Here is a 15,926-nt window from a genome sequence, read left to right on the forward strand (position 1 = left end):
ATAAACATTTTCTTCATTAAAATTCAGTATTATTCATTCTGAAAGATTCAGTTCATCTCTGTGAATGTTCATCTTATCTGGAACAGCCAGCTCCTCTTTCACTATCAAGAATGAACAGGGCAGTTTAAAATTTATTATTATTCCCAAAACATGATATGTATCATTGCCAAGGTAACATTAGAAGATATGGCATGAAGTAAATTTTCTGATTTTAAAAAAGAAGATCTAAAAAAAATAATTAAAGAATGATTGATACTTCAGCTCACAGTGTTGTTGTAAAGAGTAGTACACATAGTCTCCTCCTCTCTTTTTAGAACAAGCTCCATGACGTTTGCTATCATAAAAAGACTGTGGATCTGTAATTCAGATGTAGTTCTTACTGAACATGAATAGTAGCAACATTATGGAAATAGCAGGATTATTTGTATGAGAAAAGCTGCAAAAACCCCTGAACCTTTCTTAAAACAGAAGCAATTACTTAACATTTTTTCAAAATATGAAATGCATATGATTAAATAGCAATTAAAACATTCTGGCTTCGAATATCTGCCAACTTTACTTTACAATCCTCTCTTCATTTTAAGACAAGCTTTTTATAGGAGGTAGACATGGAGTAATAAAATTAATTATATAAATATGTTTTTCAGACACCAAACATCCCACTAAAAGCCCAGCATTTCTTTCGTCCATTTATTTGTAGTCTTCCTTCTGATTTCAAACAAGCTAAACAACTTACCTTGCAACTGGTTTTTTTTTTTTTTTGGTTATCCATTATGGACAAGAAACAAACCTCCTACTTTGATTCCTAAAAAGTGATCTGTACATAATTCAGGTATTTCATTACAACAGTGAGTCAAGCCTAGCCTTCAGATGTCTCAAGTTCAGCACAGAGAGTATCCTGTTTGGCTATGAAAAGAAGTCTCCCAGTCTACACACAGAGGTGTGTGAAACATCTTCATGACATTATGAGCAACAACATAGGGAAAACAGTAACCTTTTTCATGAGTCTTGAGGATGGCATGACTTCCCCATGAGGCTGCAGATGTAGCAGTAGGTATGATCCCTTCTCAGTCTGAGGGGATTCCTAATTCCCATGAGCACAACATACTGCCTGTGACTTAGTAGTTAATTCAGTTAAGGTGGCAAGATGGTGGTTTCGAGTCTGTTGATTAGTTCTTAATTCAATCACAGTCTGATGTAAAATGGTGAAAACACCTTGAGATCAAGGATGAAAACTAATACCTGCCTATGCTAAATGAATGTCTTATTTTCTGGTTACAGATTAAACCCCTTTCTTGTCTTCCTGCTGTGAGACCCATGAATTTTGCATTCCCAGCTACACTGTGGCCTGGAATGTTTATTAAAGAAATTTTCCCTTCCACTCTTAAGACTCCTCAACCTTCTATGGCACACAGTAAAGAGTGGAGATGCACTCCTTCTTGAGATGCACGCGCAGCTGAAATCTCTTCACCCTGCAATAAGGAGTTGCTGCTTAACAGATAACAATAATTTTAAATCAAGCTTTATTTTTCAAAAATATACTGATCAACATGAGACACATGTCTTCCAGGTGAGCTAAGTAAATCAATCAGTTTCTTCCATTTCTTCCTCTTTTTACATATATCTTGACAGCAGGTGAGACAACATACCCACTAAACAGTTCAGATGGCTGCCAGACTGTTTTTCAAGTGTATCCCACATACACAAATTTACATGTAAAAGCAAACAAACAAACCAAAACTCTTCATCTTTTGGCTAATTTCCAATTCATGTGCTTCACATGTTTGGAAAGAAAAATTCTGCTAAGATAGTTAGGTCAAAACAACTCAAATCATTAGTATGAGAGATCCTCAAGGGCCTAAAGTACATGCCTCCACAGTCGTTGGTTGATTGTGTTAAGATACAGACATCCTCTTTCAGACATTCATCCATCAGGTATCAAAGACCTTAGAGATTCACATAAAGATTTTCCATTTATAGCATTCTCAGTATCTAATATTACTATTACATGAAATTATATGAAGTTGAAATCAGTGAGATATTGGACTATAAAGACAATTTACACAGGAGCTTCGAACACACAACTAGAAGCAACATTCTTCTATTGCTGGGAATCACTCTATATCAACCCTTTCATAAATAGACCAAGCTCCACTTTAAGTCCAGGTACATTTTTCTTCTCTTAACTTCACATCTGTGACTACTATAAGGATTCCAATTTCCATTCCAGCATTAGCTGCCAACTTAACATTTTAAAGAAAAAATTACTTTCAGTTGAAGTAATTTTATTGTGTTAACCAAGTCAACTCCTGCAGTCTCTGTGTTGTTAGGTACACCATTCCTTCAAGTCAATTTCACAACCCTTCTGTGCATCTGCTCACATCTGAGTTTATTACATCTACAATACAAACCGTGCCCAGTACTCCAGAAGGATCCTACCAGTGCCTTATCCAGTGTCATTAATACTACTGAAGAAATATATCCTAAAATCAAACCTGATTTTATTGTGACTACAACATATCCCAGTCTTCCCTATATGCCTCCTAATACTGCACTGTCATCCAATTTCATTGGAGCCTTATACTTTTTATGTCTCATCAGAACAAGAAATCTGAAGTCATGTGAAAGTTCTTTAAGAAGCCCACTAGGGTCACTGCCTTTTTGCACAGTAATCTACAATTTAAGCATTCCTTTTGTCTATTTACTAATCTTCTCCAATTCTTTTTTAGGTGTTGGTGAAAACAAAAGCCTCACAAAAGTGCAGATCGATGTATCTACTACATTTCTTCAGTTTAGAAAATCACTTATATATTAAAATATACCATGTTACACTTTGGCCCATTTGTCACTTATTTCTAGATCTTTATACTTTTCTTCAAAAATTTCAAATCAGATAGGAGTTCAGTCTTGTCATGTGTATTTTAATACATATATACAAAGAAAGACAGATAGATACTATTTTCTTCTGTTCTCTACTCCTTTAGTACTATTTTAGGGGAGAATAGACATATCAATTCCAGGACGAGCAAGAGAGAAAAATGTTTACCAGATTAGGCTCTCCTTTATAATCTCTTCCTTTGTTCTTAACAAGTAAGTGGAAGATCTAAATATCTGAGAAACCATGACAAGATGATTCACTTTAGATTCTCTAACACATGCAAACATTGCCAACAGATGAGAATAATTAAAATCAGATCTGATATCCTGATGAGTATTTCTTTTGTGATTTTCTACTCAAACTTCACCATGATGAGAAATCATTTTTAAAAGGTCTACCCAAATAACAATGCTAGTTAAATGGCATTGCTAGTTGACACAGATTTTATGTTCAGCTCTGACTGATGAATAATCATGTATTCTTTCTGTCATAGGCTGCCTTTCTTCTCTTGATGGCTGATAAAATAGGTTGAAAATTCTCTTTATAATGAAATTTCTCTCAAATATAATTGCTTAAATATATAGTACTTTAGAATTTAGCATTTTAATGATGCGTATAATTCTCACAAAACTATTTATGAGATAGTATAGATATTAATGTTATATTTTCACTGAATTTGCTACTGGCATCAGACACATTTTCTTTCATGTTTTGGCTAACAACTGGCAGCCTCAGTAAATTCATTTCTGAGGAGTGACATAATAAGAAAGCGTTCTGAAGTACTATGTAGACAGAGGATCACTTTTCAAAAAAATTTACATCAGACATGGTATTTATTCACCACTAGTGAATAGTATTCACCACTATTCACTCACACAGCAAAGAATCTTTAATCCATACCAGAGCATCTAGTAATCCAGTTTCAAATTGTTCCACAGCATCTCACCACTCAATATGTAAACTTTACATCACTGCTGTCTAAAAACAGTGTTATTTAAAATAAATTCTCAGAAACACAATTCAGATTCTAACTTTAAGACGAGAAAGAAATGGGAAAAGCTAGAAGTGAAGTGTAGTTTTTATCGAGACAACAGCTACAACTCGGTGAAGTTGCCCTTGAAAAATATTTTTAAATTATCAACTCTTCCCTGAGTACATGGTCTCTCTTAAAATATCTAAAAAAACATAGCTAAACAAGCTCATTTAAACTCTTTGGAGAATAATTACAAACAGTTAGACAGAAACACTGTGCTTTCAAACCTACAGATTTATAGCTCACAATAAAAGACATAAAATGTCCTCATGACTGGTCAATACAATTCTAACAGAAAACAAAACTCCAGTGGTTTACTGACCATAATCTCCAGAGAACTGAGATGTTTTGCAGATTTCAATTCACAAATAATTTGTATGACTTTCAGCAGCCAAATTTTAAATTACATTGAGTACATTTTATTCTTAAATTAAAACTGCAGGCATGTAAATGCCCTATCCTTTTATAAAAGTAGTCCCAAAAACTGTGGTTTGTGATTGCAACAGTGAATTATAAACATGCCAGTACCAACAAAGAGTGAATCCCGCATCAATGAAACTAATGCATGCTGGTTAACCCAGACATACTTTCTGAGCTCACTCATCAGATCACAAGATGTTCATCACAGAGCCAAACTTACATTTCTCTTGTCAAGGACAAATATGTTTCACGTGTCTAAAAGTTTGGAAATTCATCTGAGGGCCGGAAAGAAAAACACAGTAGGCACCACTCTGCAAGAGTAAGGAGTGGCACAGAAAACTGGACAGCAATCAATTCACTTTCAATACTGTAATACTGACTAATTATTTTGTAAAAAATCATGATTATCTAAGGTATTTAACTCATCTGGAGATGAACTCAAAAAGAAGGAATGAAATAAAAACCAATGCTTAAGATATCTGGTAAATGCCAAATAATAAATGCCATCATTTGTTGTTCTTTTTTTTTCTTTTTTTAAATAGGAGTTTATTTTTAAATGTATACAAAAGCAAAAACACACAGAAGTAACTTGTTTTGTTTTGTTTTTTTAACAATAACACCAGCACTTTACTTCCTTATTAAGAATACTTAAGAATTTGGACAAAGTCATACACTTGCCCTTGGAAAATCACAAGATAACTCACTGTTTTGTGAAACTCTTTGTTTCACAAACTTTAATTTTTCTCTTAGACTACTCTATGAAGCATACAGGGGACAGGAGGTATAACGCTTACTGTGGAAAGTGCCCATTGATTTCAAGTACCTGGCTGTTTTCAGAATACTTTGTTTTACACACACTTCATGCAATGACAAAATTAATTGTATGCCTCAGAGGTCAGACATTCCAGAGAGGTATCCATATAATGATGAATGGATAATTAGCAAGTAAGACTGTAATGTATGCTCAGTATCACATGAGATCCACACAAGAGAGGCAGGAAAGGAATTCAGAACTCTGGCACTGCATTGAGCTGTTGCAAGCAGGAAATACTCCTCCTTCTTCTTACCATTCCATTTACTATACTCTCCCTGCTCTGCAAAACTGAGATAGGCCCCAGAATAGAGGTCTTGTTTGTGCTTTTACTATTTAGATGTGACCCATCAGCACAGCAGAGATGAACATAACACAGAAGTCCAACGGAAAAAACAGAATACTACTATTTAATTAAATATTGTAGGTTGCTCATAGCCTGCTCTTAGCTTGCTCCTTGGCTTCCGAATGCCCCAGCTATGCTTCTCCAAGACAAGGCCTACAAGCAGCTGAATGCAGTGGATTATTTTCAAAATCCTAGAGAGTGGACAAAGATTGGACACTTCTGCAAAATAAAGTACTCCAAAAGTATTTAAACTTTTCACTGCCAAAATGCTGCTCTAGCCTTTGTGCTCTTCGTGACATCGAACACATACCCTCACATTCTCAACACAGAAAAATCACTTTGGTGGGCTGTAATGCAGTTCTCACATTCTATTTTTTATATTTTTTGAAACCAAAACCATTCACCAAGTAATAGCAATGTTTTAACAGTCACAGATTTGGTCAAATGGTATGTAATACTTACCATATAGTGAGAGTCAGAGAACTGGACTTAAGTATTGAGTGGAGTAGACATAGCTAGCCTGTGACATAGCCTCAGATAAGCCTGAGACCTGCTAAACTGGTCCTTATTTCACAGAACGGCCACAACCACAAAAAACAATTTAAGAGTTCATTGTCATCCTTGCCTCCCACCATTTACCAGCTTCTAAATACTTGCAAATTTGATGTTCCTTTAAGACAGCTTTTAAAGTGTTACATACAGGTAGACAAAAACCCCCAAGATTAAAATACAGATGTTCAGAGAGTTAAATTTGTTGAGTAGGATTTAGATTTGCCTACAGCTTTGATATAAAGCCTACGCTTTCATGGGAGAATATACTTGGCTCTATGTCATCTAGAGCTTTCCCAGATCAAGACGGACTACATGATCAAAGCTTGATCAATTCATGAACTACAATTACAATATGAGGCATGAAAATGTTGATACTTTTACCTTGTTCTCTGCCCCAAAGTCACTATATAACTTTTTTAACCTCATACATTTAAAAAAAAATCCATACCAATATTCCTCACATTTGCTAATTGTATTTTTTCTTGCTTTCAGTAAGAAATTCTTCAACTTGTTTAATTTGTTATCCTTTGATGTAGAGCAAAATATCTCTTCCAAAGATAGAGTTTAAAATAAATAGAACTTCAATAATGGACTTCATAACGAATCCTATAGAAATGAACAAAGTCATGCAGTAGTTTTATGTCTAAGTTTTCTCAACACTTCATATTTATGTAATAGGCAAGCTTTCCAGTTGCATGCTCAGTCTCTACAACCTTTGTCCCCTTTTTCTTTTTTTGCCAGCTCAGTTCCTTTTTAGAATTGTGTCCTCTTTTGGCATATAGAGAAAGGTGTTTCATAAACTGGGGAATAGCAGGTACTCATATAGAGAAAGCAGATACAGTTTTTAGGTGAATTATAGCCACAATGAAATATTTTTTCCCTGAGCACAGAATCCAGTGAAACTCAGTGGCCACAGTATATCCCTGGACTACGTTGAAAGAAAGGAGAGAAAAGTACCTGGTTTACCCACCATTAGCTATCAAAGAAAATCTTTCATCCCCCAAAGAAGTTTCAAATTAATAAATGTGTATAGCTTTCAAGGATTCACAAATCTCCTCTTTAAAGTTAATTAAGTAAAAATCTTTTAATCTAGACAAGTGCCTACTCCCTTCAGAGACAATTAATTCTTCCACTGGATATTGTCCATTCTGTGAAATGACAATAACTTGCATGATGGAAAAGCCATGGTTAAAATTTTGTCTCTAAAATCCTCCTAAATCAATTTGTCTCCTAAACCAATAGGACATCTCTCATGACTTCAAAAAGACCATTAACTCATTGCCATCACAAAAACAGGATTTGACAGTACTTCTAAGGTTCTAATATTTGAAACTGTCCTTTGATATGAGCTAGGCACTTCCTTTCTTTACACTTCTACTTTAAAATGTTCCTTTTCTTGCCACACTAACCATTACTATAATATCAGTCAAAATAGCAATTTGTCACCCAGGAATCCAACAAACAATAAAAATACTAGATAAAGTTGGCATATTCCTCTATTTCGTTTCAAGTTTTTCTCTTCTTAGCCGCACAAAAGGGAATTTGTCCTGTCCTTTGGTTTATTACATATGGCTAAGCAAAGAGTTGTACTTTAAACAGCAAACAACTAGTTACAGCTGCAGCAGGTCCCAGCAGAAAGCATAGTCAAAAAAGGATGAATACTTGATCCAAAGATTCTTTAAAAGAACACGATGTCTTCCTCTTGCTATGGGCATTGCATAGTGCAGTAGAAAACTGAAATTCTGAGGTAGATTTAAGGTGCTCTCCCATACCTTCTGAAACAAGAGGTATGTTGGGGAGATGATGCATTCAGTCTCCAGAGAGAAGAAAGATACTGTTCACACAGCACTTCTACTCACCAGTCCTTGCAGCAGCAATGGTGTTGGCTTTGAAGGAAGCCAACCGTCCTGCTCTCCCAGCCAGAGGTAAAGAATTGCATTGGTGGCCACTAGAGGGAGGATTAGGAATATAGTAAATTGTGGGCAAAAGGCACCCATGATGAATCACATGGGACAACCTACAAATACCCCATGCTGCAAAGGGCAGCAATACTTAGATACTGCTATGGGCTGGCAAGTATAATCCAGTTGTTATCATCTGCTACAGAGGAGCTGCCAGTATGCATCCTAAACTTTGGTGGCTGGAGGACAGGAGGGCTGACTAGGATCATGTGAAGCATACCTACAAATACACAAAGAAACATCCTTTTATTTACACTTGCCTTCTGGTTTTTAATCTCCTTACTTAAAACTTCTGATGTCCTTTATCAAGAAAGCTCCTGTGAAAAGCAAACACATTAGCTTCAAAAGAACCTCAGAAGAAGTATCAACTTAGAGAGACAAGAGGCACCCTGTGCCAAGACAGATTGTATTTAACAAGAAGATGTGAACATATTAAATGTACTTGAAAATAACAAAATCCATCGTGCTAAAAGAAATGTTCTCTCACTAAATTAAGGTTTGAGGTATGTCTGAAAGAAATGCTTCTAATTAGATACCTAGATAATTATGTAGTAAAGCGTATCTTGCAATTCAGTTTACCCTGTAGCTTACTGCCTTGTGTCTTACCTCCAGCACAAGTGGCAGAACATTCTGACCAAGGCAGATGATTCCATGCAAAGCCAACTTCATTATCTCCACTGCCAGTGCGAGAGATGGGAACATTGAATTTATACCTTATACCCAAATTTTGTTCCTGTAGCAGAATCTGTAGTTGAAAACAACTGGTTATACCATTAAAACAGGCAAGCATAGGGCAGCTACAGTGACATTTAATCTAGGTATGTGTTATGCCCTGTGGAAGGAAAAAAAGTAATTTAGGAAGCCACATTAATTCTTTTAGATAACCCTCAAAGAACCTGGACTAACGTTTAAAACATTCACAAAAGAAAAGTAGTATTGTTTAAGCAGAGTCTTGTCTATTTTCCCCCTTAATATAACTTTATAACTTCTGTCAGTTCTTTTTTTCTTGACAAAATCATTCTAAAAAGCCAGTTCTCATAAAAATACTGTCTTAATGGAAATTAACTTGACAGACGAATAATTATGTGAGGTCAAAGTTGGTTAAGGACATTACTGTGCAAACACGCAGCAGCCTTTAATCTTGTGAGGAGCTATCCACATAGCAGTTATGAAATGAGCTTTGCCCTTGTTTGCACTTTTAGTGACTATAATAATAGTAACAGCAACAGACTGTTGCTGACTGAGGTCATTGTTTTCCTCTAGGGCAATAGCCACCAGCATTAGCTTGGTGGAATCACATCTATGATTTCTTTAAACAAATATCAAAACTCCTTGTGCACAAGCACCATGAGTTTTTATCTACCCCTACTGTTGCATTGCACTTAAGAGATATGACCTCCCCAACACCAGCCTTTGACTGTCTATCAAACTTTTTCTTTTGTTGCTAATAATATATACTGTGTTAGATGCAGCAATTTGACACATTTTAGAGCTACTTCACATCCCCTTCTACCTTGAGTGATATTTTGCAGACACATTTTCGCCTATCTCCATTGGACAAAAGAGCAGAGAACCCTCAGCAAGTCAATGGTACTGACTGTGTGAAAAAGCATGATAATAGTTGTGGAACTCATTCTATATAGACTCTCTATCTTATCCACACCTACAGAAGAAAAACCAGAACATGATGTTTGAAATGCTGCCTAAAAAGTGAATATCCAGGCAAAAATCATTCTAAACACAAAAATACCCTTTCTGGCTCAAGCAATCCCTCAAAGGCAAATCTGACAGCTGTCAGAATATACCAGGCAAGTATAATCTTCTTCATATACTCCTCAACATAGTAGTGCAACAATATGGTGACTACTGTCTGCTGTGAGAGACAGAGTATGAGGATCCTGGCCACATCTTCTGTAACATTCTTATATTTTGTACAGTCTATTCAGAGCAACATACTTTAACATGGATCAAATCACAATACTCTTGCTATGGTAAGAGTATTCTTCACACTGAGGTCATGCTTAAAATCATTGATGTCTACAGAACCCTCATGCTATAGCTCAACACTTTCATGTGTCACCGGTACACAGAGACACAATATATGCCCCATGTACAATTCTGGCTACAATTATTCTGAAACACATTTAACATAGATGGGGCCTTTCTTTTCAAGATTTCCTGGGGCTCTTCTGACTTCCTCCCTGTTTCATCACAATGTTTTCAAAGTCAGATGGTTTTGAAAGGTAGGAAATTTGTGTTAAAACACAAATGCAAAGTCTCAGCTAAGAAAGCTGTATATTCTTTGAAAACATAGTCTACTTGATTTCATCCATGGCCTTGTCTTTCATCAGAACATAAATACATATTTCAAATTTAAGAAATATATTAAGTATAACTTTACCATGACTATGAGATTTTCTGAAGTAGGGCCTAATGCTTCCAAAGACTCTGGTTGGTCTGTTGGCCGCTTGTAATGGAAAGCTGTTCCAGCAACATCAAACTTTCTTGGCCAGTCAATAGTCCAGGCACCATTAATATAGTAGTCATCCTCTTCAGATTTTAAAGCTTAAAAAAAAATACAAGCCACCTAAAAATTGGAAGCAGCATTTATAATAGAGAAGCCATTGTAAATTAATCTACTAATCTGTCAGAATTATGTGAGCTTCAGCTCAATGTCACTACATTTCTCAAGCAATATAAAGTCTTTTCTTTAGCCCTGGTCAAAATACACCTTATACAGTTTTCCAATATTGCCTCTGCAATAATCTTTAATATGCAAGTGTATTTTGCATATTTCAACAGGTAGATGCCATATGGAATTAAACAGAATGTCTCATGCAACTTGCAGTAGATCTTCAACTTCAAAACTGAGTTGATGTACAATATATGCTGTCCTACGTAAAATAGATATAGGTCTCAAATTTATAATAGATTATGAATCTAATCTTTAGATTAAGAAGTTGGGGCATGGGACAGGTATCTCAGATAATGTACAGACAAAAAAGAGAGGAGGAACTTTGAGTCTGATGTATGGTGCTAGTGTTGTCTTTGTCCACTGGATTTTTTTCCCTTTTTAAAGCATAAACAAAAGATAGTTCTACTATGAACCCAAACCCTAGCTAGTTAGTCTGATAACATATTTATTATTCCTAATTTACAGCCTTAAACCGTAACAGTACTGTAGATAAAACATAAATTTCTTAGACAACTGATGAATTAAGGAATTCCTATTATTCAGTAATTCATACTTGATGTTTTATCAATAACATTAGATCAAGATTCTAAATATGAAAGTGACTTTCCATCTTAATGCGAATATTCTGTTAATTAGAATTCTTGACTTACTGTGAAAATTACCAAGTTATTCAACATTCACATTTACTTTAAATAAAACATGTTAAAGGCAAAATGATGATTTGAAATACATGACCGAAAAGTTGTGTACTTTTTTTGTTGCAAAAAATAATTACTACTTTACTAGATACAGAAAAAAAATTACATCACAATCAGAATGAAAAAGACAACTTACGATCAACTTTCATTTTCAACTATGCCTGTGTGGACAGATGGTTTACCTTAAGCAGTTAGGGAAAATATGTTAATGATGCCCAAATCTTCTAAAACAGATTAGAGAGCATTCATATGAGCAGGAGACAGTTGGAGAGGCCTTAATGTTCTGCTGGTGACAGCCATACTCAGCAGGGATTAGTAACTATTTCCATCAGCACCATAAGGTCTATAAAGGAATGCCCTTCCATAGCATGAACCTTATTCCACTGACTTTCCTTTAGAAACATTCATGTGCTTTGAGTGAAGAAACTAGTTCTGGCACATTCACTTCTCTGGAATTCTCAAAGTAATTCAGATTCGTTACTGTCTATATAGGTTTTGTTGCACAAGAAGGAGATAGTAAAAGCAGTAGGTAAAGGAGAACAAGACAAATTGCAAGCACTACTATACTGAAAGGAACAGTACTTTTATTAATTTTATTAATTTTATATGAGTATATGAAATAATTGTTACAGCTGAACACATAGCAAAAATTTTTATCCATCCTGCTTTTACAAAATGTAGCCTAATTAAAATAAATTCACAGGGTCTCCTGAAGCTACTGAGAGATATTAAAGTATCTCTTACTGTGCTGCTCAGTCTAAAACATTTTCTTGTTAGTTTGTTTCATATCTACTAAGAGCAAAAAATGAAGTGAATTCTTTATTTCTACTGTTTGAGAAATATAAGTGACAACAAATGGGACATGCAAATGAGCCCAAGAGAATAAATGTTCTCATACATATTTATATAATCAATAACTCTGAACTAATATGCTATCAATTCTATGTATACTACATACACTTAAATTAATGTATATTCAAAAGCAAAGCAGTTCATTTTTCACTTGTCTGACTGCCAAAGAAAAATGTATTTGCATTCTGTAAATATTTACCCAATGTCAGTTGTCACACATAGCTGAAGGCCACATAGTTGTGAATAGCATTCCAATAATACAATCACTTGACAATGATGACGTGGTGGCGTAATAGTATTAGCACAAGACGAAAGGAACAAGTTAATAACCTAACCAAATAGTTTATGAGAACATGAGAATGCAGGATGCTCAAAGAAAATTAGCACATAACATACTGTTGCAAAAAGGGAAGACAAGGAAAGATGTCATCCTGGACCAAGCCATTTAAGGGAAGATAACGGCAACTAAACACAGTTTTTTAAAACAGCTCTGAAAAGAGACAATCTTGTTGGATTGAAAAGAGGCAGTTTTCTTTGGTTATTTATTGGATAGATCAGTTTAAAATACTGAATTATTTACTCTTGCAAAACTAACAATATCATTGGTGCAGAAATGATCAGTCAGAGACAGAGGGTCGGAGGACACGTGCTGATTGAGCTACACAAACTGCCAAATGTCTAACTGCAGCTTAAATCTGAGGCCATGGCTTACAAATGAACTGCATCTTACTTTAAGGAATCATGGAAAGTTTATTGCATGTTAGTTTGAAAGCCTGATAACTGAAATGAATAAAGAAGAAACTCTGAAGCCAGTGTGACTACAGCAGGGCTTATTTTTCTCTTTTTTTTTGTATACTTCCAAATAGAGAAATTGATCTCTTAGACAACGTTCGCTTATTTGGCAGCAGTGCACATATCACAAAGTATAGTACTTTGTGTAAATGGTTATTTTCAGCAGAATCAGTTCTCTAATCTGGTTCATGGTGTGGTCACACAAACAGAGAGGAGCCCATAAAGACAGAAAAGGAGTCATGAAGTTGACACTGCCACTAAAGAAACACCCATAAAACAATATCCTTGAGGCATGTATTTTAATATATTAAACTAAAGTTTAACTACTATTGTGCTTGTATAGTTTTTAAAGGAAGCGGACAAATTAGAAGCCTTCCTTTCTCCAGAATTTAGTGATTGCATTCACAGTCACAGAACAAAACACTCCATCAGAAAATGAAAGGGGCTCTGTGGCTCCATAAGATTATCTTTCACTAGGATATAACGTCACTTTTCACAGATGGAAACACAGAAACTAGTGAAGGAGAGGAATCCCCTATCTGTGTAGTTACGGATTCTGTGGTGTGAAGCAAAATAGCAAGCAGAGAGCCTGAAACTCAGGAAATCCCTTGGAAACAAAAAAACACATTTAAAAGTGTTTATGCACCACTTTTTATTTTAAGACCTGTGGCTAGATTAAATGTCAATGAAGTTACCTGTATTTTTTAATTTAAGCTCCCAAATTTACATTTTTAAAAATTTTATACAGATGGCACTGATCTAATTGCTGTTCCAGAAGACTCTCCTCTGATGACCAAATGAAGGAATAACAAACTTAATTATAGCAGCTAAGAGTTATCTTCTTTGTTCTAGTTTTCAGATGTCCATAGACTAGCTCTTGGCAGAAAACTGCCATGATGGGATGCATTGTATGTCTCTCTCCCACCATCTCTGTTTGAAATGTCAGTATAGAATGTATGATCAAGCATACTTGCAGTATATTTTGAAATGGGGGAGGGGACACAGAGAGTGTGATGCTGAAAAAATCATAACCACTCTACTGCTGCAGTAGTGGTGTTATTATTCCTGCAGAATGCAGGGATATTCACCATATGATAAATTACAGAAAGAAAGCGGCAGGCAGGCAGCAAAGTAGGCATCTAACAGTAAAACATATCATTATTATCAATATAATTAATTTAGGAATTAATGGACCCAGAAGGATAATTGCCCTTCCACTCTACTCTTGCAGGCATTTTAATACTTTCCAACAGTTAGTATTACATTTATCAACTTCATGAAGTACAGACTAACAAAACTAGCCTCGTCAGTTGCTGTTCAGCCTAATCAGCTAGCACCTCTTGTTTTTGTTATGTGTTAGTTTGCTGTGCAACTAACCAGCTATCTAATTTATTACACTACTATGAACTGACTGCTATGCAAATCGGGGTACAGAGACTTTCAGAAATGCATGTTGTCTTGAGATTTTGATGAAGTCAGATTTGTACCTATCTAACAAAAAAACAGAAAGTAAGTTTAGCAGTCTTTAAAGAAAGGAATAACAATCTGGGAATTTGAATTTAATTCTGTGCTCAACAACAGGCTTCCTGAACTAGTTAAGTACTTAGCTTTTCTAGACGATAATTTCCTTTATCTATAAAACACAGATGGCATCTAGTCCCTACAACACAGCAACACAGAAAACTGTGAAATTAATGCATTCCACTGCCTTAAGATAAGGAGACCAGTATTATTAGCATTTAAGTAACCATGGCTGTGAATGAATAATCATTCCAAGAACAAAAGTTTGTTTTAAAACAGTATAATACCCCATCATCAGAGACTTATAAGATGGAAGATACTACCTCAGAGTGGGACCGTAGATCAATTGACTGTTTCTTATCTACTTCAGCTCAAGTCTGGCACTATAACTATAGCGAAGTTGATCTCATTTTGCACAGGGTACACAAGGAAGAATCACATGTTGTATTTCATTAGCTCAGTTCAAGAGAATACATCATAGCCAACTGCAGCAATTGTCTGACCATAATCTAGTATTGAGAGCAAACCATTCCCTCTGCTGCTTCTGTGTATGGTTTGGCCAAATCATAAACTGTATCTTCAAATCACAACACAAATTCTGACTTTTAACACAGTTTGTTATTTGAACCATGCTCTTACCAATGTAGTTCTTTGATATTGCCACTTCTCTTATTTCAATGTGCACAGAACCTCTTGGAATATGAATCACTTCCATATAGCCTGTAAGACAAAGGTAAATGTTGATTGTTTAAGTTAGTAAGTATTAGTCATGAAACTAACCATTAGTAACTTATTTACTACTAAAAATTTGTGTAAGTCACGGGATTTAAATATACAACATGCTCTTTCATGAGATATAAAGGAAAAGTCTTTAAATCTCCTATAAAAAGCTATTACCATGTAGTCAGGAAAGCATTTTTTAAAGTGCTAATAAAGTCTTTTCAATAGTGTATCACATGTAATTAATGCATAAAATTACCTTAGGACCATAGGGTAATTCAGGTTGAGAGGACATTGGATAGCCATTTAGTGAATCTTCTTGCTACAAGCAGGGTCAGTTAGGAAATCAGACCAAGTTACTCAAAGCTTTATCCTGCTGGGTTGTGAAAAACTCCAAAGGAGACTGTACAACCTTTCTGGACAACCTGATGCACTGTCCTCCTGGGAAAAAAATTTTCTTTCCATTTTGTCAGCATCTGTCTTGTCTCAGTTTAAAGCCATTGTCTCTTCTCCCATCACATACACACCCCTATGAAGAGCCTGGCTTTGTCTTCTCCCTAACTTCTTCACAGGTATTGGAAGGCTGATACTAGGTCCCCCCAAACCTCCTCTTTTCAGTACAGTTGTCCCAGCCTCTCCTCACAGAG

General features: G+C 35.5%; 1 protein-coding gene across 1 annotated transcript in view; it reads right to left on the reverse strand.

Annotated features, from left to right (window-relative positions):
- Positions 1 to 15,926, reverse strand: part of ADAMTS6 (ADAM metallopeptidase with thrombospondin type 1 motif 6) — a 139,578-nt gene that overhangs the window by 15,708 nt on the left and 107,944 nt on the right. Inside the window, exons 18-20 of the mRNA XM_062018097.1 lie at positions 15,199 to 15,279; positions 10,403 to 10,566; positions 8,608 to 8,746 (exon numbers count right to left, since the gene is read on the reverse strand). Of these exons, the coding sequence (XP_061874081.1) occupies positions 8,608 to 8,746; positions 10,403 to 10,566; positions 15,199 to 15,279 (384 nt within the window). The remainder of the gene's footprint in view (positions 1 to 8,607; positions 8,747 to 10,402; positions 10,567 to 15,198; positions 15,280 to 15,926) is intronic.

The sequence above is a fragment of the Colius striatus genome, chromosome Z, assembly GCF_028858725.1.
Source record: "Colius striatus isolate bColStr4 chromosome Z, bColStr4.1.hap1, whole genome shotgun sequence".
Classification (NCBI taxonomy): Eukaryota; Metazoa; Chordata; class Aves; order Coliiformes; family Coliidae; genus Colius; species Colius striatus.